Source organism: Lethenteron reissneri, chromosome 26 (assembly GCF_015708825.2).
Source record: "Lethenteron reissneri isolate LAM-NWPU_2019-01 chromosome 26, ASM1570882v1, whole genome shotgun sequence".
In the NCBI taxonomy this organism is placed as follows: Eukaryota; Metazoa; Chordata; class Hyperoartia; order Petromyzontiformes; family Petromyzontidae; genus Lethenteron; species Lethenteron reissneri.
In genome coordinates, this window is record NC_083804.1 from 16,612,739 (window position 1) to 16,636,730 (window position 23,992).

A 23,992-nucleotide genomic window follows, 5' to 3' on the forward strand; every position below is an offset into this window, starting at 1 on the left:
AGCGCTGTCGCTCAGCGCTCACCGAGCCCCCTCCAGGAGTGGTACTACACCCACATATACGGGGTGTCCGCGATGGCAATACACCTCACTAGAGCCGGCATTACCCAGCGATATTCACGATGTCGCTACACACGTGATGTCCACGATGGGGTTACATCGCACGCCATGCCCTTCTAGGGCCGGCACCACTCAGTGACTTCCGAGATGTCACTACATGTGTAAGTTCAATTATTAGGCGGTATGATTATTACTTAATTTGGAGCTTTCGTGACTGCAGGAATTATTATTTGGTTCTTTCGGTAAAGTCACGTATAAAGATAAAATAAGTATACTAGATTTGTGTTTCTATTTAATTTATACCTGATGATGATTGCTTGTGTTGCAATCGAAACGTCGTATGCTGGTATGATTCTTACCTGCAGTAGCGGACACGTGTAAACAGAGGGTGGTAGATAGGATATGTGGGATGAGTCAGGCCATTGGGCCACCAGGGACCCTAGACCCTAGGAGGGGGGCTGGGGGGATGCCGTTATATTCCAGGGCCCCCTAGAGAGTTCGAGAAGGAAGGTGTGTCTAGGGGCGAAAAGACTCTGGAACGGGTATAAAAGCCGGACCCCTAAACGGGTCAAGCAGTCATCGTCCACCTGAAGACCCGAAGCCCTGGAGACCTGAAAAACCACTCTGAAGACCTGAAGACCTGAAGCGAAGAGCCCAAAGGGCAGAACCCGAACCCCTGGCTAGGGTCTGGTTAAGAGCTTACCAGTCTAGGGTTAGCGCTATAACCAGAGTGAGGGCACATTAGTCCGGAGGGGCTACCACGTTAGGGTATCGGGTGTAAGGGGCCGTGACCCCTTTGTGTATCCCTAGTTGTAATTAAGTGTGTTGCCTCTCGCAAGTCTCGCTATCCTTCATATTTGTGGATCGGCCATTGCGTCGCTATATGTTGTATGGTCTGTTCTGGATGACCACAGTCGCACACTGGAGAGTTTTACGTTTTTCATTTGTGCAGCAGGTATCCGCCATGATTTGTGCGGATGCGGCGTTGTTTGGCCCTGAAAAGGGCCGTGGGCGTGGCTTGTGTTGTTGTTGCTGCTCTGGAGACCGGAATATCGATGAGCAATATTCGGTCTCCAGAGCAGCAGCGCAAACGGACACGTGGAGATGGACACATTTTTTAAATAAGCCCTGGTAAGTGGATGTGGAAGAGCCCCAACGGAGAATCAAAAACTTTAATGGACTTTATTCCTAGGATTTCTCAGGGTTGTCACATAAACAAAACATGCCAATTCATTACTAGTTCAGCACACCGGTGTATTGGAGAGTAAACCCACAACATTTACCAATCGAGTACTCGAATGTTGTGCTGAACTAGTAACGAATTGGCAAGTTTTGTTTACGTGACAAACCTTACTAATTGGCCGTGTCGGATGGTGGCGGGTTTAACGACGCAAATTTATATTTCCGCGATGTAACCCAAAAACCTCGATGATGGATTCGAAAACCAGTGTGCACCTCCGATTAGCACGGTTGGCTACGCACGAAGTTCACCACAGAGTACGTCACAAAAGAAACCAGTTTGCCCCGGACCACGCAAACAGCCCCCATCCCCTGCCTCTTCCGAGAAATGCGAGCGTCTCGTCAGCCGCCCTCCTCACGACCATTTCCACGTCCTTGCTGTTGACATTAAAACCCAACCCACGGGCAAAGTTGACGTGTCCAAACAGCACACGCGCAGGTGCGCGTCGTCCTAAATTTTCAACTCGGAAAGTCAAACGTTGTCACGCGTCACCCATCCACGACTTCAATTGTGAGACTTGGCGACGTGAAGTCGTTCACTCCTTGCCGACGACGGAACGTGCTCCTCCTGCAGCTCCCGGACGCCTCTCCAGAGGCCCATTACACTGCGTACGAGGTAATTAAGAGCTTTTTCAAGATTGAATATAGGTTGTTAAATGACCGCTAAGACAAACATATCTAGTTTAAGTAACATTTCCCGGCGACCTTAATTCGGTTCTCGGCGACGGCTAACGTCAGTGGTGAGTTATCTCTGAACCCAACGGCCTTAATCTAAGTTTCGATTTAAAGCTTTCGTGACTGCAGGGATTCATCGTCTTGGTTCTTTCGGTAAAGTCACGTAAAAGGGAAATAATAAAATAATACAAATAAAACATAATAAAATACAATTCTCACGACGTTTTGGCCACAACACAAGCAGCCGTCCTCACTTGAGGACGGCTTGTGGTTGTTGTTGTTTGACTTGCATCCCACTGGGATTTTTGCACACAGCGTTGTTGTACGGTGTTTTGTTTATGGAATTTTTGCTGGTTTTTTCCCTGGATTTTCAGTTTCCACATAGTCACTTTAAGATGTGTTCTTGTTCATGTTTTTGTTTTTTGTTTGTTGCGGTTGCACCCGATTCAAGAGCCGAATGGCTCACAGGGCTATACCAAATAAATGAAACTTGAAAAACTTGAAAACTTGTCCAGGGCTCTCACGACACCAACTCGCATGTGACCAGCCTGGTGAAGTATGTTTAAACAACACTTACAGTCGACGTAGTGTGAGTAGGCGTATACATCCAGCAGTGTATCGACAAGGGGCTGTTGTCCGTAGATTATAATTTTATGTAATTACTTCGCTTGTTCACATAATCGCATCCTAAGACGCTCTGTAGAAGTGCACGGTCATTACACAATTCACAATGTTGTGCTGTTGATGTTCGTGTTGGCGTCCCGTACAGATTACACCACCACCACCAAGTTGACTTCGCACACGGCTGGGACGTGTGTTGTCGCTATCCACCGTGGTGAACGTTTAAGGTGAGGATGATTTGTGTTTGTTTCTAAACGTCGTTTCCAACGTTTCTCTTGTTTCTTACGCGATTTGTTGCGTATGGTTGTAATTTACTTTGCTCAGTCGGTGTTCGCCGCTGAGGTCCTGGCGGGTTTCTGTTGCTCTGGGGTATGTGGCAAACATCCAGGTGGGGTGCGTGAGGCGATTCATAAATGTGTGACATTATATCATGCATGAGAGTCATTTGTGCATAGTCATGTATGAATCTGCCAATGTAAAATAACTACGATAACCTGGAACTATATAAAGGACCATTCTAAACTCATTGATCATAATAACGTCACGCACGCAGATCGTCCGCTGATTTTTTTTTCGCCTGTTGTTACTCGTGAGGTAAGATACCTCGCAAAATGGACAATTGGTTAAAATATTGATGTTCATTCTTAATACATTTATTTAGGAGTACCTTGTTGGGTCAGGCAAGGGCGGGGGGGGGAGGGTACTCGGTTGAAACAAAATTAAACAAAGGGGGCACAGTAACGAAGCAAGGTTGAGAACCACTCCTCAATGCCCCTGTACCGTTCACATTCTGTTGTAATGTTCACCGATGCCATATTTATTGAGGGCAATATTGGCACGTAAAATAAAAATCGATTAATGGACTATATAAATGTTGTCTTAAATTCAGGGTGACTGTACGGAAGCAACATACGTACTGTGTCGGTGGTCATTCTGTAGTCGCTCGGCTACAGAATGAGACGACGGTATGTTGAAAAGTCTGACAAGATCCAAGCAGAGCCGTGCGAGACAAAAGGTGCACAGGACGGGGCGGAAGAGAAGGTACGACGGACATGTACGGTCTGCCGTCTGTTTTTGCCGTTCAGTTTATTGTCGATTTGGACGAAATGGGTCACTGAAACGTGTTAGTTACACGCCTAATTAGACTCCAAACGCGTACATCGAATAACAATCATCTGCTTAGATAACTGCTGTTGTGTAGTGTAGTAGAACGACAATACTGCGTTGGCTCGGTATGGGGGCTGTAGGCGGGTGTCACGGAGGTCGTATCAGGCCGCGTGAACCCAACAGGGCACGTGACTGGATAAAGGGGGGCCAGGGGTCCCAGGGAGGTCACGTGGTTGGGGGTTCGGGCCTTCCCGAAGGATCGGGAAGGGGGGCGTGGCCTGGGACGGAGCCGGCCACGCCGGAGGGGATAAGCGGGGTGTGGACGGAGAGCTGGGCTTTTTTCTCTTCTGTTCTGCTGGGTCAACTTTGGGATGAAGCCACCATCTACGATCCTCGGTCTCCAGGCCAGATATGTAGCATCCCCGTGTGTTAGCTAAGTTAGGAACAGTGGTTACCACCCTATGTCGTTATCCTGTTAATGTAAAGAGTTACCCGTTGTGTTTAGCTCATAAATAGTGTTGCCTTCAAAGTTCCAATGTGCGCCTGAATGTAACCCACTACAGTTGTATAAATATCCACTGCTTAAAAATAAGTAGCGGAAGGAGCGCTTTCAAATTAAATAAACGAGCGATAGTTTGCCATTAATTTGAAACACGCCATTCATCCGCTGCAGTGACTGCTCCCCCACAAACAGAAATCTGCCACGTCACCTCTGAAAAGCGTCTGTCTCATCGCCTGGACTGATGCTAATCGTAGCTACCACGGGTTTTCAAATTCACTGACCATTTAGTTTCATTGCAGCCGGCTCGGACAATGCACTGTGCGGTTTTACACCACTAGGTGGATTCTGACAAAAATGCGAGGGAAACATCTCGCTGCACTTCTCGTGCGCAGTCATACGAAGGGCACGGGGTTACGCACGGGCTACATTTGTCATTTAAACGAAACTTTTGATTTTACCAAGTAAGGCCCACTGAGCTATACAGCTCTTTTCCAGAAGAAACCTGGCCACAAATGATAGCTCAACGAAGTGGCTTACATGGAAATGTATAGCTGCCAAATACTCTTAAATGCATGTTTCGAAATGTAAAGGGAAAACCCGGATGACCCGGATAAAAATCCACGTGACTACGGAGAGAGCATGCAAAATTCAAATATATAGGCATCAAAGTCAGGATCGAACCCAAGACCTCCTGTATACCAGGAAAGGCAGTTAACATCTCACCACCACAGCACCCAGTGTCAAAGAAATTGCACCTGAAGTCCAAGAGACAAATCCCATTCATTAAGCATATTTGGCATAGCTTATATCATATTTAAACGTTGCTTTGCCTACTGAACCATCATTGTACTTTCATGAGAAATATGAATGATATCTTGTCAATGTGCTAAAACCATGTTCACCTTTTGTACATTTTCAGATTGGCATGACCACCCTAGAAGAAACCAGTGATAAAAATGTGATAATGGTACTTCAATGTCTGCAACAAATAGCTTCAGATCACAAAGACATCCACATTAATGCTGATACATATGTTGACAGCATTTGCTTTGCAATTAATGATTTTAATCATGTGATGGAGAAGGTTACGGATAAGATAATAACACCAGAGGAGGCAGTGGAATATTTCGCCACCCAATTCCCTGAACTGTATGGGAAAGGTAAACAAATTTCCAGCGCCTATGATGCTAGTTTAAACGAGCTTTGTAACTTAACAAATAGAACACAAGATGAAAGAAACAACTGCAAAGAAAGATTGTCTAGGCTTGCAGCAATAAAGCCAAAACAAATCGAGACACTTGCAAATGACAGAGCTGCAGGATGCTATAAGGTGGCCGGAAAAGCGGGAGGAGTAGCAGTAAAATCAGGGTGTATAGGAGCAGCAGGGGGTGGGACAATCTTGTTAAGTGCAGCAGCAGCAGAGGTGGCAGCGGCATCGGCAGTTGCCGCATGTGCAGTAGAGGTAGCAGCAACAGCAGGGACAATAATTGTAGGAGGTGCAGCGGTAGCAACAGGGGCAGCATTGGTTGCAGGAGGAGGGGCCCTTGCATTGGGATTAGGAGTCAAAGCGGCACACCACTGGTCTAAACGTTCAGAGGAGGAAATTCAACAAGAAAAAAATCAGTGGAAGGCAACCGAGGCACATTTTAGCCAATTAACTGAGCAGAATGAAAAAATAAAAGAGGTAATTGATCGAGAAAAAAGTTTGCTTTTGAAAGTGAACTTACGTTTAGAAAGTATTGCTAAACAAATGCTATTGGCGAAAGATAAAACGTCAGAAATTGTTAAATGTATACTTAAAAGGCAATCTAACGAAGTAAGAAATCTCATGGATGAATGTGAAAAATACAAGAAACTGAGAATGCAAACTAAGAATACTATATATCCAGAAAATGCAGTATGCACAACGCATAGGCACAATAGCAGAGGAGGAGATTGCTGATAGCCACTACATCTGGCGAGACAGTGGATATTCACACAAACGGCAAACCACATCCTTCTGCATTCATCTTGGGTTTAAATATGCCAAAAAGTTGTTCGGTATCTTTAGTCTAGAATTATAATTGCAAAAAAGGTTTTATAAATATTTTCAAAAAAAGGCAATCATGAGGATAACACGTAGGCTTTCACTACCAATATTATCCATAACAGGTTTTTTGGGTTACATCGCATAAATATAAATTTGTCGTTAAACCCGCCACCAACGACACAGCCTATTAGCAAGGTTTGTCATGTAAATAAAACTTGCCAATAAGTTACTACTTCAGCACACCGGTGTGTTGGAGAGTAAACCCACAAAATGTATAATTCGAGTACGAATTGCCTCATCATGCGACAGCCAGAACCTCTACTTTGGGTAACACTTGGGGCACATCAAAACATATCCCTGACCCTCGGGAGAATATTTTATCTGCATCCTTTAGAGCAGCGGTCCCCAACCTTTTTTGACACCAGGGACCGGTTTCGTGGAAGACAATTTTAATGAGCCCATAATTTAAGTAGGACTCTTGGTATTTTCTTTTAAATGCAGCTTTCTTTTTGTAGGCAGTCTTAGAGTCTTCTGCTGTCGCATCATTGGGTCTTTCCCCCGTTTCAAAGAAGGTCTCCAGCGATGTTTGTTTTTTACTCATTCTGGCTAGGGTTAGCTTGTGGGCTTTCCAAAACTGACTGAGACAAGCGCGCAGTGCGGGAAAGAGGTGCAGGCGGAAGTGGTAAATACAATAATGGGCAAGCCACGCGCGGACTAAAATAAGTGTCTGATTGTGACTTCTCATAAGGAGCTCGCAACCTAGATCCCTCGCATGCACAGTTTACACTAGGGTTCACGCTCCTATGAGAATCTAATACTGCCGCTGATCTGACAGGAAGCGGAGCTCAGATGGTAATGCGAGCGATGGGGAGCGGCTGTAAATACAGATGATGAAGCTTCATCTGTCAATACAGATGATGAAGCTTCGCTCGCTCGCCCACCGCTCACCTCCTGCTGTGCGGCTCGGTTCCTAACAGGCCACGGACCGGTACCGGTCCGCGGCCCAGGCGTTGGGGACCCCTGTTTTAGAGGACATCTATCCATAAGCATTGGGAAGATATCCAACCCTACCTCTATCTATTGGAAAGACCTTTCACCTTAATCCTTAGGACATCTAACAGCCACGATAACTCTTGGAAGGACATCTAACGCTCGGGTGAACATCTCACCCTAACCTTGGGAAGTGCATCGAATGCTAACCCTTGAGAAGATGTCAAACACTTTAGACGTCTAAATGATCTTGCCCTTATCCTCGGGAGTACACTGGTATCTAACCCTAGCCGTATGCCAATTTGTTTAAATTATAAACAGCAAAGTTCAGCGAAGTTCACGTGATTGTGCATAGAAACATATTGAATTGTTTTATGCACTAACACAAATTTGTTTTTCAATTTCCCGACAAAAATATAAAAAAAAAGTAATAACCAATGTACTTGTTGGTGAAAGAGCTATCATGGCGGGCCATCATATACCATATGATAAACATTATTTTGTGATACTGGTTTGGCAATGGTGCACACGGACAAAAAATGTAAAACTCACATTCGTTAATAACACTGTGACCTTAAAAGGAAAAAAACACAATCGGTGACGTTTCAGGCAATGACCCTTCCGGGGAAATGGCCCATCTCCATGTGCTATGAATAAGGGCCATTTGCCCGAAATGTCGCCTATTATATAATCTATATATTATTTTCTACTTTAAGGCCACAGAGTTACGGACACATATGTTGTGTTTCTAACCAAATTCTAGTTTATCCGGGGCTTGGGCAAAACATCGACATGGCCACGACACCGGAATATAACGGACCTTCAGAATATTGGCTCCCATAACACAAATGTGACGTTGGATATGCTATTATTATTTATATTGTTATTGACTTAAAGTAGGGATGATCAAACTCCAGTCCTCGCTATCCACCACGATGCACCTTTTCACGTTCGCCAACCACCATTCAAACGAACCCGGAAGGCACCAACTGCACTAGTTAGTTGGTAAGGAAGTACACATGCGCCTTGATGGGGTTCAAGGACTGGCCTTGAAGAGGCCTTGTATTTGAGGTTACTTCCATTCTTGTTTTTTTGATAGCCCGTCAAGGTTCTCTATCGCCATAGAGCATTCACAGTTCAACGCAATGCTATTCAAATCGTTCTCTTTTTGCAATAAAACATATATAACGAATTATTACAAATCCCAATGCTATTTTGACATGTGTTTAATTTAGGGGCCGTCCATAAATGACGTCACGCGATTTTGGACAAGTCAGCCCCTCCCCTCAAATATGACGTCACAAAGCTCTGCCCCCCCCAAACCATATTTCCATTTTGAAAATAAAACATGCTTCAAATCCCTTTAAACTATTGTCATTGTAGTGCGTATTTAATGATGCGCTGCACTCTGATGTAGGAGAAAACTGTTATTAAAGTCTATTTGAGTACCTATTTATATTTATTTAAAGTTGCGCATTTTGATGTTGCGTCACATTTCTCAAAGCCCCCCCCCCTCGTCACACATCGTCATAAATGTCTGACCCCCTCCAGGTGCGTGACGTAATTTATGGTCGGCCCTTTAGGGCTACCTATCACAAATGTATTCAATTGATCTTTTACCAGAATATAAAACATTGCATTTTTGCTTGAATATAAGTTGTATTTAATGGGTGTGGAATACTGTAATTATACCAATGTATTGCATGTCAAATTGCTTGCTGAATTTAAATGACTGGTTAATCACTGATGCATGTTATGATTATGGTTGCTTTTACTCCCGTACTTTCAAATGTATAATAAATAACAATTTCTTGTGCATTAATGAGATTGCAGTTACATTATGATAAACATAAAGACAAAGACTCCCCCGTATAGCCTGAACAGATTGTTGGGGTAAGTGCTGTTAGCGAGCACCTATGAAGACTGGCAAGGTACACGAGGTGAGTGACCACACTACGCCCGACCGCCTTTGTCTTCCTATTAGCACCAGGTACTAATTTGAGGCTGAATTGACCTAGGCAAGGCCCAGGACCAGTTCAGATAATCGTCACTGGTTTTGGCCATGAGCGGGAATCGAACTTGGTTCGCCGGGTTTGTCGCACGGTGCGCTAACTGCTACACTACCGCTCCCCACAATATAACCGTGGATACACATACGTACAAGGGGCACTCTTGGTGCTATGGGCAGAGTACAATGCGGACTCAAGGAGCTCAAAAGAGGGAGTGGTGTGAGAGGTGGGCAAGGAGTTGAGAGGAGACCACATGCTCCTGAAGGTTGGAGAGGAAATGTAGGCTGGAAATGGGGCAGTAGTTCGACAGGATGGAGGAAGATTCGTTTTATAAAGCATCGTTCAAGCAATTGCATCTCGGAATCACTGAGCAAAGACAGACAAGCTGGAAGGCTAACTGGCGGTGGGCCGGTGCCAACAATTTATCTGCTATTTACTATGTACAGTATTAAGATTATTACATACGCGTGTTTTGTCAGAATGGGAGTAATGACGGCAGTTGTACAGGCACGGGGCACGATGCCAGGAGACATTGATAGGTTAATACTGGTAGGAACCTCCTGGTTCCACCAGCCCACAAGGGATTATTGTGTCTGTCCATCGTGCATCCAAAAATGGGAGGGGCTGGGTGGAGAGGGGAGGGTGGGGAGGGTGGGGCTGGGTGGGGGATGTGAGGGGTGGAGCTGGGTGGGGAGGGGCTGGTCACCCCGTGGTGCCCTTATTAAACTCAACGTTTAACCTACTCACGCCGGCTTGTGCCCGCCCTCACAGTCGGGCATATTTGCGGAATACACCACTTCAAGGAAGTTCTCTTGCGTGTGCACTCCCTCAATGCCCTCATCTGTTTTCACCTTCATCAAGCTTGAGCTGCTCACCTTCACTCGCTGTATGGCCGCTGAATTGAGGCCACTGTCTGAGGTGTTTGAAGCTTCAGATATATCTGCTTCAACCTGGTCCCATGTCCTTTGTATCCTGGCATCAAGGTCCTGCTTCTCAGCATCATAGCTTTCCAAGGCCCGATGTGTCAGCCTGACCTGTTTTTGGGGCATTGAACTCCCTTTGTCCTCTTGAGGCAGAATGGGAGGTCCTGGATTGCATAATTCACTTTCATCCGCATCTCTCCCTGCTGAACTGCGGCTTTCCATGCTGCGATGCTTGTAACACAATTTTTAATGTAGATTTGTTGCAGAGCCGGTTGCCTGAGAGCTCCTTTGCTTGCTGCAAGCTGACTGCTTGAGAGCTCCTTGCTTGCTGCAGGCTGACTGGGAGCTTCAAGAAGAGTGTATTTTTACTGTCTCAGCCTCGCTGTGTGCTGTGTTGCACCGCTATCCTCGCATCCAATAAACCTTCAAAGCCAGGGTGAAAATCTGACTCCAAACGTAATTTATTTAATTGAACGAGGTAAAACTGATGGAAAAACACAGCACAGATACACCATCTGTTAATACTTAGAAACATCAACACAATGCATGAACACTACAGCATCACAACATTTTCCTAGATAACATGTTTCTCAACAATAGATCCTGGATGGACCAGGCACTCACAACAGCACTGAACAGCTATACAAGAGAACAAGCTACTGTGTTAAACAAAGGCACATCGTGCAATTATCACACTGCACCCCAAATGTACAGCACTACATATAACACTGCACTATGAATGATACATTTTGTCATCCTTGCTCTCCAGATCGCAATAAAGTTACTTGGGTACAAGTTTGACTTGACTTATTCGATTACAAGTAACATTCACAATAAGGCAAGTTGCAGGCTTCGTTGTTAACTAGGCCTCGTATTTATCATAACAATTTAACATCATTATAAAGGCATTTACAGCATTATAACGGTCAATATAACATTATAACAGCATTCCCAGTATTATAATAAAATAAACGAACTTACAGACAATGCTTCTTAAAGCCCCACAATGGACAATTACAGCTGGCTTCACTGGGACGCGATGTGTGCCGCCATCTTGAACTCTGTGTAATGGCGGAACCCCAGCCTCGTGGTTGAAAGGCTGTCAAATCGTAACTTCCTGTTCACGTGACCAAACTCACCCTCAAAACAGGACATTCCTGTGTACTCACACCCCCACTCCCGCATGGAGCAAAACACCTGCTGTGAGGCAAAACAATATATGAAGGACTGCAGAGCTTGCCCAATTGCGTCCGTTCACTGCCTGGTTGCCTTAGATTTTTTTAAAGGACATTTTATTCACGAATGTGTTGAATTTTCATGCATGAAAGCAACATTTGTAAATGTCAGGTTACTTGATAGGTGGTGAACTGTTCTCGACGTGGGCAGGAAGGTCCGTTCCCCGGTGTGACGATCCCTGTGTAGTGGGTTTGTATGAAGACGGAGTCTTCGTAGGAGGCAACACGTTTATTATATAACGTAACAGCAACAAAAACACTAGGTCCCTAACACGAAGGGGTAATGGCCCCTTCCACTCACAACCTAGGGAGGTACAGCCTCCGGGCTAACGTGTCCTAGCCACTGGGGCGAACTGCTCCTGTAGCCCTCCGGCTAGTGGGACCTAGGGGAGGCTGACTCGACCCAGCCAAGGTGCGATTCACAACCCTGGCCCATCCAGACCCGGCCCTTAGAATGACGTCGGGTTGAGGGATCCTCAGGGTCCTAGCCTATTGACCACTGACCTCACTGAGCCCCGGCCCCCCACCCGGGGTCCTGGGGTGTCCCCCTCCGGTTCCCAACCGTCCCCCCCAGGATGCCTGACCCTCGAGTCCTGCTTGTCACAGGTCGGACTCGCTATTGCCCCCTGTTGGGCCCTGACTGGAAGTACCAGCTCAACCACAGTGGTGGCGGCGTCTTCTGCCCAACAATTACCCACAACACCTGTTACCTGCGTTGCTTTACGAGAAGGGGCGTTTGTTTGTCACGTTGCGTGACGTGAAAATCGTCGTTAAGGAATGCAAAGTTTCTGCATTTTTTATTAAGCGCGGGGGTCGTTGCGAAACAGCAGTGGTTTTAAGGTGACATTTCAATACGGCGACTTTGATGCCAACAAAAATGCTATTTTGTTAATATATTATACACTGATATCTATTATAGGCACAAACTAAGTTTTACAAAAACGTATGTTTATTGTTTTTGTATCTTTATATATATTCCGAGTGACAATGTATGTCAACTTATAATCATACGCATATTTGTACACTTCATGATATTTAGTCAGGCATGTTTTTCCCCTGAAAAGTAATGGTGATTTTTTTAAACCCATCCAAGTTAAGAAATTGCGAATGTGAGGATCTCACATTTCTGATTTGTGTGTCGTTACTGCATTGGGACACGTGGGGAGACGCAACGTGGTACGGAGGCACTTTGCTGTGTGGAGCTATTGGATGGAGAAACACGGGGAGACTCATAGAGATCCGGATACACATTCCTGCTGGGTGTACCTACTGCGAGCAACAAAGCCATTGAAAGTACATTGCAGGCGTTTGTTAAGTAGAGTAGAGTCAATAAAGGCCATCTGTCGACTACAACCGGAAGTCACAATTATAGCAGAATTAAAGAATCACATGAACACAAATACAAAGTGTACGCTTATGTCAAATTACATCGTTTACATATCCCTTGTCATCTCACATCGAGTATATAAATCAACAGCAAAAAATATTTTTGCTTAGCTAGTAAACATGCCAACGTTGGCCGACGTTGACCCAACGTTTTATAATTTACTGAATATACGACTTTCTACGTGGGCCAGCACCAACTGCAATCTGACGCCCATGGACAATACAATACACAGCAGTAACTAATTACAGTCACGACACGCATCTATTAGACAGGTTCACAAAACACGTTTAACCTGCTCTTCCATTTCCCCCTGCCTGAAAACCGACGAAGTTTGACAAATAAAACCAGCTTCCCTGAATGCTGTACTCGCTGCATTGTTTAGTTTCTTGAACACGTAGGCTTCCGCGACCAGTATCATCCATAAGAGGTTTTTTTGGGTTAGATCGCGTAAATTAAAAAAATGTGTCGTTAAACCCGCCACCACCTGACACAGCCAACTAGTAAGAATTGTCAGGTAAACAGAACATGCCAATTCGTCACTAGTACAGCGCACCGGTGTGTTGGAGAGCTAAGTCACAACATTGGCTCTCCAACACAGCCCAGCTGCACTCCACCTTGGTCGTCTTCTTCAGTCTTGTCCCAAGCCCCCAATCACACCGTGTCTCTACGTGGACAGACCCACCTGCTCTTAATTAACTCAACGTATGCGTTCCCCGAAATCTCCCCCTTATAGTTCCCCACGCCTTCGCGGCTATTGTATCTGAACGTGTGCGCCGACCATAACTCCGATATACAAAGGTCCCCGACAAAGGTAAAAAAAAAACTTTTTATTGAAAAGGTAAAAACTTTGTTGCTCGCAGTGGCGGAGCCAGTGAGAGGGGGGGGGGTGTGCCATATGCCCCCCAATGATCCGATCGAAATCCATAATTGGCGTTTATTTGTAATAAAACGGCATTTTGCGACCCCCACTGCCAGGGGCTCTATGAGATGATAGGACAATAGTCTGAGTCCATAATTGGCAATAAGTAATGGCAAAGCAGTTATAAGTGACTCATAGAATTGTGCGCAGTTGTGTATACAGTACACGACTTCCCTGAAGGCAAACACCTTCAGCGAGCGCGATGCCGATCACACACGCGTGAAATAAAAAGCAAGGGATAAGTCCTTACTTACTAACAACTCCTATAATTTTTCATTGCTGGAGGAGTTGCTCCCCCTACCTGAAAATCCTGGCTCCGCCACTGGTTGCTCGACAATTATATGTCTGCGGTAAACCAGTGACATGTTTTTTAAACCGTTTTTAATGCAAATAGCCGTAATAAAAAAACAATATATTAACAACTCCACCTTTGACTCTTGTTTAAATATACGCTGTATCTCATTTCACTGCATCTGTCTCATCCGTAATGTTTAACCGGTTCTTTAAGTAGTTGTTCGCTTAGCCGCGACAAAACATTAACATCTGCGCACACGCAACGTATCATCAGGCTGCTTTCTGTTCCCACTACACTACGATACACGACACTACTCTACAATACACTTGTGGGGACCGTCGTCCACCCCACTGCCCTCGCTAGGCAGGTGGGGCGCGACGTCCACCCTTTCCGCTCCCTCCTCCACCACGTCGGTCAGCTCCCGCCTGGCCCCCGCAGACCGAGTGATCGGGCCCCCCACGCTAGGGGCCCTCTCTGAGGGACATACTCGTGCTGCTGGCTCACAGCCGCACGAAATTATACCACATGCCTGCGTACACCACAGCTAACACAGTGGGGTACGAACGCGCTCGCATTTGCGGGCGATTATCTCTTAACGCGCGCCCGTGCACACCGCAGCTATCGTACCCAGGCGGCCACGCCTTGCGTCAGTTTGGGCCAGAGACACTGGCGACGCAGGGTCTCCCGGGTGCGCCATTCCCCATCGTGGCTCCCAAGTGGGTGGTCGTGCACCAGCCGTAGCAGCTGGGGCCACACCTGGGCGAGAACACAGATGCACCCCGGTTTCCTGGCTTCGGCTAGTTCCGGCACCACCCCATCCTTCACACACAACCGGGAGTACAACCCACTCCAGGGTCCCTGTACGGCGACCTTTTCGCTGCCACAGGGCCGCCTCCACTGCCGCCAAGTCCGGGTCCCGCTGCTGGGCCTGTCGCAGCTGTTCCTTGTCCAGGCCAGGGAACGCACAGCCGACGTCCTCTTAGATCCGACCAGGTTGGTCAGAGCATCCCGTCGAGCCCATGGGTGCGGGATCCGTGCCCGCTGGGAGGCCCCCCGGGCCCCCGGCCCTTTCAGCAGGGACCTCTGTGACACACACGGCACTCTCTCTCAACAGAGGGGGGTTCGTCTCAGGGCGTTCCAGGGGGGCCGCTGCCTATCGGCAGCGCCCCCCACCCCGTGAAACACGGGCAGGTGTGACGTCCGCCCCTTCCACTTCCTCCTCCATCGCGTCGGTTCGCTCCCGCCGGGCCCCCCGCGCTAGAGCCCTGAAGGATATACTCGTGCTGCTGGCTCACAGCCGCACGGAGATAACCCACACACCCGTGCACACCGCAGCTAATGCATGGGGGGGGGGGGGGGGTACGAACGCGCTCGCACCTGCAAGCGATTACCTTACCGCGCGCCCGTGCTGCAGCTCCGCGTTCACTCTCGCGGTGCGTTTCCACACACAATTCACCGACATCACACCGATGCTCTGTGCTATTATTCGCGGTGCAAACCCTGCACTGCCCGGAGGGAATATTTAGCGAGAAGAGCCTTGCCTACTGCTGATCAAGTCCTCTGATACTCAGATGCCCTATCACGTACGTCGTGGCTGTACTCACGGCGTCGCACGGACGCTGTGAAAGTCGGAGGGAAGAGGACGAAAACACCCTTGCCCTATCACTGCCTCGTAGCAGCACTCGCTGGCATCACACAGATGCTGCGAGCGGCTCGAGAAGGCAGGATGGCAGGAACCCTTCGGAATAAAACCCGGCGTGCCAGGCAAAGCCCCGCCAGGAGACTGTGTGGGCGCCCACTGTGAGGCGTCTTCTGTACCAATAAACCTTTAACGTCTGCAAAAAAACAACGTGTCATCAGGCAGCTTTCTGTTCTCAGAATTGGCGTCATTTCTGCAAAGAGGAAGCAGCCCGACTGTGCCTCTGTACCCAGAAACTACGTGATGCCTCTCCAAACACACCCGCCCCATTCGCACGCTCACTCCGTATGCGACCACCACGCCAGGTATATAAACAGAGCGGCAGCGCTGAGTGCCTCCTGAGCTCTTTCTGTCGCCCGCACGACCGCCACGGACTCCTGCTGCCAAACCGCTAAAAAGGTAAGCGACGCTTACACTCTCTCGACACTCAAACGAGTTTAAACTATACATGTGATTCATTTTGGTGCTCTTGCACGCAAATAAACGATGCATTCAGTCGAAAATGTGTTTGTTTCTCACGTGAGCGCGAACGCCATAAAAACGCAAACGTATTTACATTGCTCCGCATGCCACTTCCCATACAAACCATGCGCATACAAATTTAATTACTAATTGCAATAGAAATCAGTCTTCCGTTTACTGTCCACATTGCCTGTTATTTACCAACTCGCTCTTAATCCTACAGGAAGAGAAAGACATGGATCCACACGAAGCTATTGAAAATGCATTTAAACATGCATTGAAAATTGTAAGTAAACACAATGGTATTTACAGTGCTCCCATTGCTATTTCTGAAAGCAAAACGCTTACACAATCTTTCGGTTATCATTTTAGTTTTCTTAACATAAACCAATATGCTGATAAAGGAATCGCCACCGACAATTAGAGAAAAACTGTCGTACGAAGTAAACGGGCAATAAAGTGGGATAGTTTAGAGATGAAGACAGGTCGACCTCGGCTTTCATCATTCTGTTTCTTGTAGACCTCAGCCGATGTGAAATGTACGTTTTATACTGTTTGTGTTACAGATGCTGTATGAATTGGAACCACATTTAAATAGTTTTCACCAATATTGCAATGATTCTTACAAGAAAATGAAGGATTTTCTAAAATCCTTGTTACCCGTTGCATCGAGCTTCATTCAAGGGTTTCGTCAAGAATTCGAAAAAAACGATAAAAAACACAGAAATTTAATTTCAAGCAGTTACAATCTTCTTAATGAAATCCATATAACACACAGGTTACTTTCCAGCATAGTTGAGGAGGTTATTAAGAACAAAATATCAGTAGAAGAGGCAGATGCATTCCTCAAGACCAAAATTGCTGACATTGAGCAACCATTGACCCAAATCATCGCGGATCATGAACATCTTCTTGACGCATATAAATATACAATGGATCGTGTCACTGAAAAGCGTAACAGTCTTATAGAAAATAAAGACAGCATCGCTTCAGGTGCGGCTAAAGTAGTCGTGGCAGGTGCAATAACGGGGGCAGTATCAACAGCAGTAATCGGTGCAGCAGTTTCGATATCACCACCACTAGCAGCAATTTTTACCCTGAAGAGAATTGCCACGGTGGGATTTGGATTGGGAGTACTCGGCGAAGCACTCGTACTGAAAAATAACAAAATGGTTTTGAATGAAATGGATCTGGCCTTTAAAGGATTTGTCAAAATCATGGTAAAACAAACGGAGGACATTTTAACGGTGCAGAAAGGATTTGATACAATAAACAGCTCCTTTAAACAATTGGCAAAACCGCAATCTACGAACGAACAAATCAGGAAGATTGAGTTTGGAGTCGGGGTAAAGGATCAACTCAAAATTATCGAAAAGGTTTCCGGCGATTTGAAAGAAAGTCTTGACAAAATCAGGCAAAGACGAGATGACTGATAAAGATACGGGCGCAAAAATCTGCATTCTGTGAGCGCCAATGGCTGCAAATGATCTCGTCAGAGATGAAAGGTTTCAAATCGATTCTCTGCGCATCATAGCGAGTCGAGTGTTTTGACGATTCACAGCTTTTGTACGGCAAAAGTAATTTTGGCAGATAATACAATAATTTTGAAACCGTATATGAATAGTATTGATTGTACACTTGAGAATAATTTAATAAGCAAGGCGAATTAAGTTATTTATGTCAAGATTACACAATGATTAAAACTCTCAATGCAAACTTTGTAAACACCGTTAATTATTCGTAAAATCCATTAAAGAAATACCTTGGTCACCACAAAAACTCACGTTGTTTGCAAAAGTAGTTTGAAACTCAGGATCATGGAACGGTGACTTCATCAGTGCATGCTGAATAAGTATAACCCGTAAAAACAAAGTTTTTCACTCTAAATCCTTTATATGCGTGGCGGCTAGAGTCTTCTCGTCCTTTGGCTTGAGATGGCTGCCACCTATGGGTCAGATGATTGTCTGCAGTATTAAACAATTGGTAATTAAATATTTAATTTGTTTTTCCGAAACAGTGTAAAATTTTGGATTAAATTTTTACACGAACATTAATTGTCTCGCACAACGAGTCTGTGTGCAAAATGTCAGCTCGATTGGATCACGGGAAGTGGGTTAAAAAACGACCGAAAGGTTTGCACGGTCATAAGCAAGCAAGCACGCAAGCAAGCAAGCGAACTTAATATGAAGGATTTAAAAATGCATTCTTCCCATGGCTCTTCTCGATTGCCCCTTAACTCTGATATTTGATATGTAACACACAAAAACTGCTCGAAAATGTTATTTTCTCGTTTTGTTTCCAAAAATATGGGGTTTTCTGCTGACATAACTCATGTTAACGATATTTTCAAATATTTATGTCAATGTACATTGTATCACGAACCTGCCTATTGAAATGTATTGTATTTTTTTATGATATTGTTTTTGACATTAATGTGCTGCTACATTGTACCATCTAAATTTCATTAAGTTTCCAAGAAAGTATCACTGCAGGTGTCTGGACTATGTATTGTCATAGAAAAATAGTTGTTTTCAGTGTGACACAATTTGAATACAAATTATTTTCACCGCAAATTTTCCATCCAAATCTTACCTGATGGTAATGCTAATGTTTTATAAATTATTATACGAGCAGATAAAACTATCGAAAACTTTAACATCGTGTTATGGGTTTTGCCATATATAAGTGTGGGGAATGCATATGCTGTACCGTATATATACTAGTCTTTGTACGTATGCTATAGAATTAGCGTAGAGCCTTGATTTTACTGGTGTGCAGGGTTGGGTGTCTAGGTAGTGTTTCAAAACTGTAAAGTTAGACATTGACGTGTGTGATGTGAATAAGAGTGAAGCCTCAGTCACCCACGCTATGACCCTATCAAGAATCGTCCTGGAGCCGATGACAAAAAATAAATAATTCCTGCCTGGAGAACTATACACGTGTTTCTTGTATATGTAACGTCCTTTGTCATATTGACACTCTTGGTCTGATTGCTATAGGCCATGCACGGCAATGCAGCTGCGCAGGACGGTTTGTGATATTTATCGCCATACTATTACAATAATTGCATTTAGTGGGGCTGATTAAGTGTAAATACAAATGAATCGGCCAAACTAGACTCTACCTATTCACATTGTTGAGTGGTGATGGTCAGGTGAGTAGATGCTTGGTGAATGTGAGTAGAGTGGTGGATGTCTGACGAGGATCAGATTAGTCTCGTGGATCATGCCATACCGCCCGTAAGATGGGATGCCTAAGACACACGAGTGTACAGTGTCCATACACAATAGTGTACATACACACGAGTGCACATAAAAACCCACTGCATTTAAATCACACGCATGTCATTCCAATCAGGCAGAGTCCCGCGAGCTGAGCTATCTGGTCCAAGCAATGCCTCCCAGTGAGGGTTGCTCATTTCTTTATTGGGAGACAGAGGAGGTGGGATACATTTTATTTCCCATGCAATTCCCTTTATTTTATTACACGCTTTCATTTAATTCACTGTCTGTTATTGTTGTTGTCGTATCCTCAAATCTTGTAACTCAATTTTAACCCACTTCCCAATGTGGTATCGACTGCAAACTTGGTATACTTATGTCATACTGATGACAATACTATATTCTATCATAAATATATATTCTTAAACATTATTTTTTACATGTTATGTTTCGGCTTTGGTCTAATTGTTCACGCTCAACTGACGTTGGCTGTAATTGGCCACGATCCATTACGTTATGGCAAGCTTCGGGGCCACTTCCTTGAGTTGTGGAGTTATTCCATTACTAGTACATTTTATAAAAGCGTGTTTAAAAAAATTAGTTTTTTTAAATATTACTTATTTTCTTATAGTGCACCAATGTGGATTTTTTCAGGAATACAGACTCTTTAACAAGATTTCGCATGTATTAACTTTGCCTTGGTTCGTTTTGCACAATTGACGCACTATGCACAAGGACACAAACCAACTGTGACGGATAATCATTTATTGACAACCAAGTATAACCAACTCTTCAAAACTCTCGAAACTGACAGCACACATCTACATAACCCCGTCGTTCAGCAGCTCAACACAGCGACCCTGCGTGTCGACAATCACAGAACACCGCGATGACGGTTCACACCAACCATTCCGCACGCTCCACTCCCGGGTGACGAGGCAACGCAGCAGAAGCCCAGGGAATGTAACGGTAGCCTCGGGACTTTGACGCTTTCAAGAGCGCTCTGAGCGACTCAACACAGTGGAAGTCTCGGGACTAGGTTGGCGCTATCAACAGAGCTTTGAACAACTGAACACAGCTACAGTCCTGGTCACTGACACGCCCGCACAGCAGCGTCGCACACAGCGACTCCGAGCACCAGCAGACACGGGGCAGCCGCTTGGGGCAGCCGCTTGGCATCAGAACAGCAGCAGCACTTGCAATGACCCACACCGCAACAGTCCAGCCACCGAGCTGCCCACGACAGCATCGCCCTGGCGAACCCAGACCACCCACCACCCTTGCCCTCTGGCAATGACACCCTCCACCCGTACATGGGTAGTGCGCACTTAAATTCACATTTAGTCCCGCCCTCACAGCCTCTGTCAATTAACTTGGCTTGTGCAGCGTCCCCCAATTAGAACCCCGTAACATCATTACATCAGCCCTGACTTTTTGTTGATCTCACTATCTATCAATCACGCAAAGCCCCATCAACTACCCCTCACCCCATGCCAACCGGCTTGACCTGACTGGCCAACTCGTGCCCTGCCTCCAAGTCAAGGCCAGACTGTGGCGCCTTGTCTTCCGGAGATGGGCGGTTTGGGGGATTCCCCCCATGCCGATAATTGCTCACCACCCTTTACCTCATGTAACCTTGGCCACCCGGGCTCACCCTGGCACGACAGCATTCATCCACAACGTTACACCGTCCCTCTTCCCTGGAGAATGGGGGACCATACCAGAAACTTATCTTGGCTTGGATCGACGAACTAATTCCATCTCACCCAAACGTCACCGTTTTTGCAGTGGGACTCCCCAGTAGGATATGCCCAGCAAACAACGTGCAAAAGGGAATGCTTATTGGCCGATTTTCTGGGTCAAACTACTTCAGTTCTGCACGCAATGTGCTACGATCTGCTGTGGAAATGCTAACCCCTCCCCAACCGTATTCATCACTTGCTGAAATACCTCGCACATGGTTGTGCTGCAGATCTGGTCAGTTCTTCTTCCGACCTACATCCACATGATCACAGAAGAGCATCTTCATCGCCATACTGCTGCTGATGTTAGGTATCAAGCCAAATCATTGACCAGGGCTCCTCAACTTTGGATTGGTCACCGCACGCTCCATAGTTAACAAAATGGTGCTGATCCATGATCTGATCAACGATTGTGGACTCGACATATTGGCCACTACCAAAACTTTGGGATATGACAACTCACCGGGCGTAATTAAGCATGAGGCTGCACCGAACGGATATGCTATTGTACATCAGCACCGTTGCGGAAAGCCTGGCACCAGCAGCACACATAGTGGTGCGATCATACTGGTTTACCATGAAGACATCTGCGTGAAATTCCAGAGCGACTCATTATCTGTCACCACATTCGAGCTGCTGCTTGTGAAAGTAACGAACACCATTTAAGGGGCTTACGGTCGCTGTCGTCTATCGACCGCCAGAATTCTTTCCCGAGCTTTCCGGTCTCACCACATCATCTGTGGTGACCTGAACTATCCTCGACCGACTGGTTCTTGTGGTAAAATCAACAGTGATCTCGCCGAAATTATCGACAGTCACAGCTTAACCCTGCACGTCTGCGGCGCAACATGTCACTCGGGAAATATACATGATCACATCTTCACATCCGCGAATGCCGTAACTGTGACCAAAATCGTTATCGAAGACGTGGGTATTTCACATCACAATCTGTGGTTAGAAATGTTGGTAGAGGTGAGAGAGTTTGAAATGGGAAAAGTGGGATTAAGGAGAAAAAGGAGAGCAAGGGTGAGAGGTGTGAGAGAAAAACAAGGAGAGAGATAGGGGAGGGAAGTGGTTAATATACATTAGAGGGAGGAGAGAGGACAGGGGAATTGAGAAACAGAGACAACGTGATAAATCAAAATTAATTGCGATAGTACAGAGAAGACAAGAGAAAGATGAAGAGGCAGGGATCTATGTAAGAATACAAGTTTTGCTGTTTGGTAGGGATTGACAGTCACTTCCAAAAGGACTTGCTGGTTATTTATCATAAATGAAGTCATTCGATGGAAGTGCATCGATGGTGAATTTCTGTATAAGTAGTTTGGTATTTTATTGCTCAGGAGTTAAGAAGAATATGACCACGTTCGGACGTACAAACACAGCACGTTCAACTCTGATTGGTCAGAAGCAGCCACAGGCATACTGAACGTCACAACGTGGTACATTTGCCTTTGTTTTTCACTGAAAAGATAACGATGTAGCCCTGCAATTATTTTCTCATGCCACTGCTGACGGAAAGGCCTCCACTAGAGGAGATCTTGAGGGTAATTGGTCCACTCTTCTAAGCTGACCATGTGTATTGGTAGAGGCGGGCGTACCCACCCTCTCCCCCACTATATGAACCTCTGTGTGGTGGGGTAAAGGTGTAAATGAGTTTTCCCGAGAGGCGTCCGTTTCAACAAGGGTAGGGTAGGTCTTTATTTTCAGCCCAGCAGCACTCCGCCTTGGTCGTCTTCTTCAGTCTTGTCCCAAGCCCCCAATCACACTGTGTCTTTACGTGGACAGACCCACCTGCTGTTAATTAACTCAACGTGTGCGTTGTGGTGCCACGACCGGGGAGCAACTCCGCAAGCGCCACAACTCCCTCCCAGCCCCTGCACTGAACACACACCCACACGCAGCGCACACTCATAGTGTCCTGGCGGGGGATTGCCTGGCACATCGAGTTTTAATCCGAAGGGCGCCTAAAAGGGAAGTCCCACGATTTCCCCGTGCCAGGAGATTGACTGACCCTCGCAGGACAGGTTACATTGCGGTGCCCCTAAATTTGGCTTAAAATTGTATGGGCGCAGCCAGAAAAGGTTCACTGGGCCAACCGCTATGAATTACATCATTGGGGGGAGGACTGAGGGTGAATATTAAGCAAGAGGAGCGTAAGGTCAGGAGAATTGCTGCACCACTGCTGCCCCCATCTCAGCCCCAAACCCGATACACACTCGCGGGGTGTATGTTTGCCAGCCGGGCGCCCTTCCAGACATTGGGCAACGAGGGACAATTGGTGGCCGGCACTGCTGCTGCAGCACTCGAGGACGGACACGGTAATACGGGGGCAGTAACCACATGTAGGCACACATTTGGTCGCGCGGGAGAAACGCCATCCTGGCCCTTTGAAGTGGGGAGATTAGGCCACGGTAGAGAAGGTCCAAAGGCGCGACGGCGTGGGTGAAGCACGATTGGCTGCGTAGTACGACGTCAGCCTGGACCTTTTTAAAAAGAGTAGCCCGGGCCAATTTTCGGTCTCTTGTCTGCAACCTTTGGGCCGTTAAAACCCACTCCCTGCCATCCTGTCTCTTTGAGCCGCTCGCAGCATCCGGGGTAATGCCAGCTAGTGCTGCTACGAGGCAGTGATTGGTAAAGTTTTCTCTCGTCCTTCTCCCTCCGACTCTCACAGCGTCCGTGCAACGCCATGAGTATATGGGGGCCGTTGGCCCCCGGGGTCCCTCCCGCCTGCATCCCCTATTCCGTTTATGTTACCCCACCTCCCTATTCCCCGCTACGGTTTCGCCGACATTCGAACGCGACGCCCCTACTGTTACAGCCTCGCGCCGCGCTCCCACGCTGCGAGCATACGTGCACACAGCATCATCAATCAAACGC

General features: G+C 46.3%; 2 protein-coding genes across 3 annotated transcripts; both read left to right on the forward strand.

Moving 5' to 3' along the window:
* The first annotated feature begins 1,320 nt into the window (after positions 1-1,320).
* On the forward strand, positions 1,321-9,750 carry LOC133348030 (uncharacterized). Of its 2 annotated transcripts, XM_061560843.1 has the most exons (4): positions 1,321-1,912; positions 2,741-2,819; positions 3,482-3,633; positions 5,121-9,750. In XM_061560843.1, the coding sequence occupies exons 3-4, from the start codon at positions 3,547-3,549 to the stop codon at positions 6,141-6,143; spliced, it is 1,110 nt and encodes a 369-aa protein (XP_061416827.1). In that variant the 5' UTR covers positions 1,321-1,912; positions 2,741-2,819; positions 3,482-3,546; the 3' UTR covers positions 6,144-9,750. The 2 variants fall into 2 exon arrangements, with proteins under 2 accessions (XP_061416827.1, XP_061416828.1); XM_061560844.1 differs by lacking the exon at positions 3,482-3,633.
* A 6,234-nt stretch (positions 9,751-15,984) lies between these two features.
* Positions 15,985-19,067, forward strand: LOC133348042 (uncharacterized). The gene is made up of 3 exons (XM_061560874.1): positions 15,985-16,086; positions 16,373-16,435; positions 16,716-19,067. The coding sequence occupies exons 2-3, from the start codon at positions 16,385-16,387 to the stop codon at positions 17,580-17,582; spliced, it is 918 nt and encodes a 305-aa protein (XP_061416858.1). The 5' UTR covers positions 15,985-16,086; positions 16,373-16,384; the 3' UTR covers positions 17,583-19,067.
* Positions 19,068-23,992: the final 4,925 nt, after the last annotated feature.

What these genes read in the sequence shown, in the direction of transcription:
- LOC133348030 (XM_061560843.1), top strand. Translation starts at nt 3,547, where the DNA reads ATGAGACGACGGTATGTTGAAAAGTCTGACAAGATCCAAGCAGAGCCG. An exon ending in AGGACGGGGCGGAAGAGAAG is followed by an intron (nt 3,634 to 5,120) that starts GTACGACGGACA and finishes GTACATTTTCAG; the next exon opens with ATTGGCATGACCACCCTAGA.
- LOC133348042 (XM_061560874.1), top strand. Translation starts at nt 16,385, where the DNA reads ATGGATCCACACGAAGCTATTGAAAATGCATTTAAACATGCATTGAAA. An exon ending in TTAAACATGCATTGAAAATT is followed by an intron (nt 16,436 to 16,715) that starts GTAAGTAAACAC and finishes TTTGTGTTACAG; the next exon opens with ATGCTGTATGAATTGGAACC.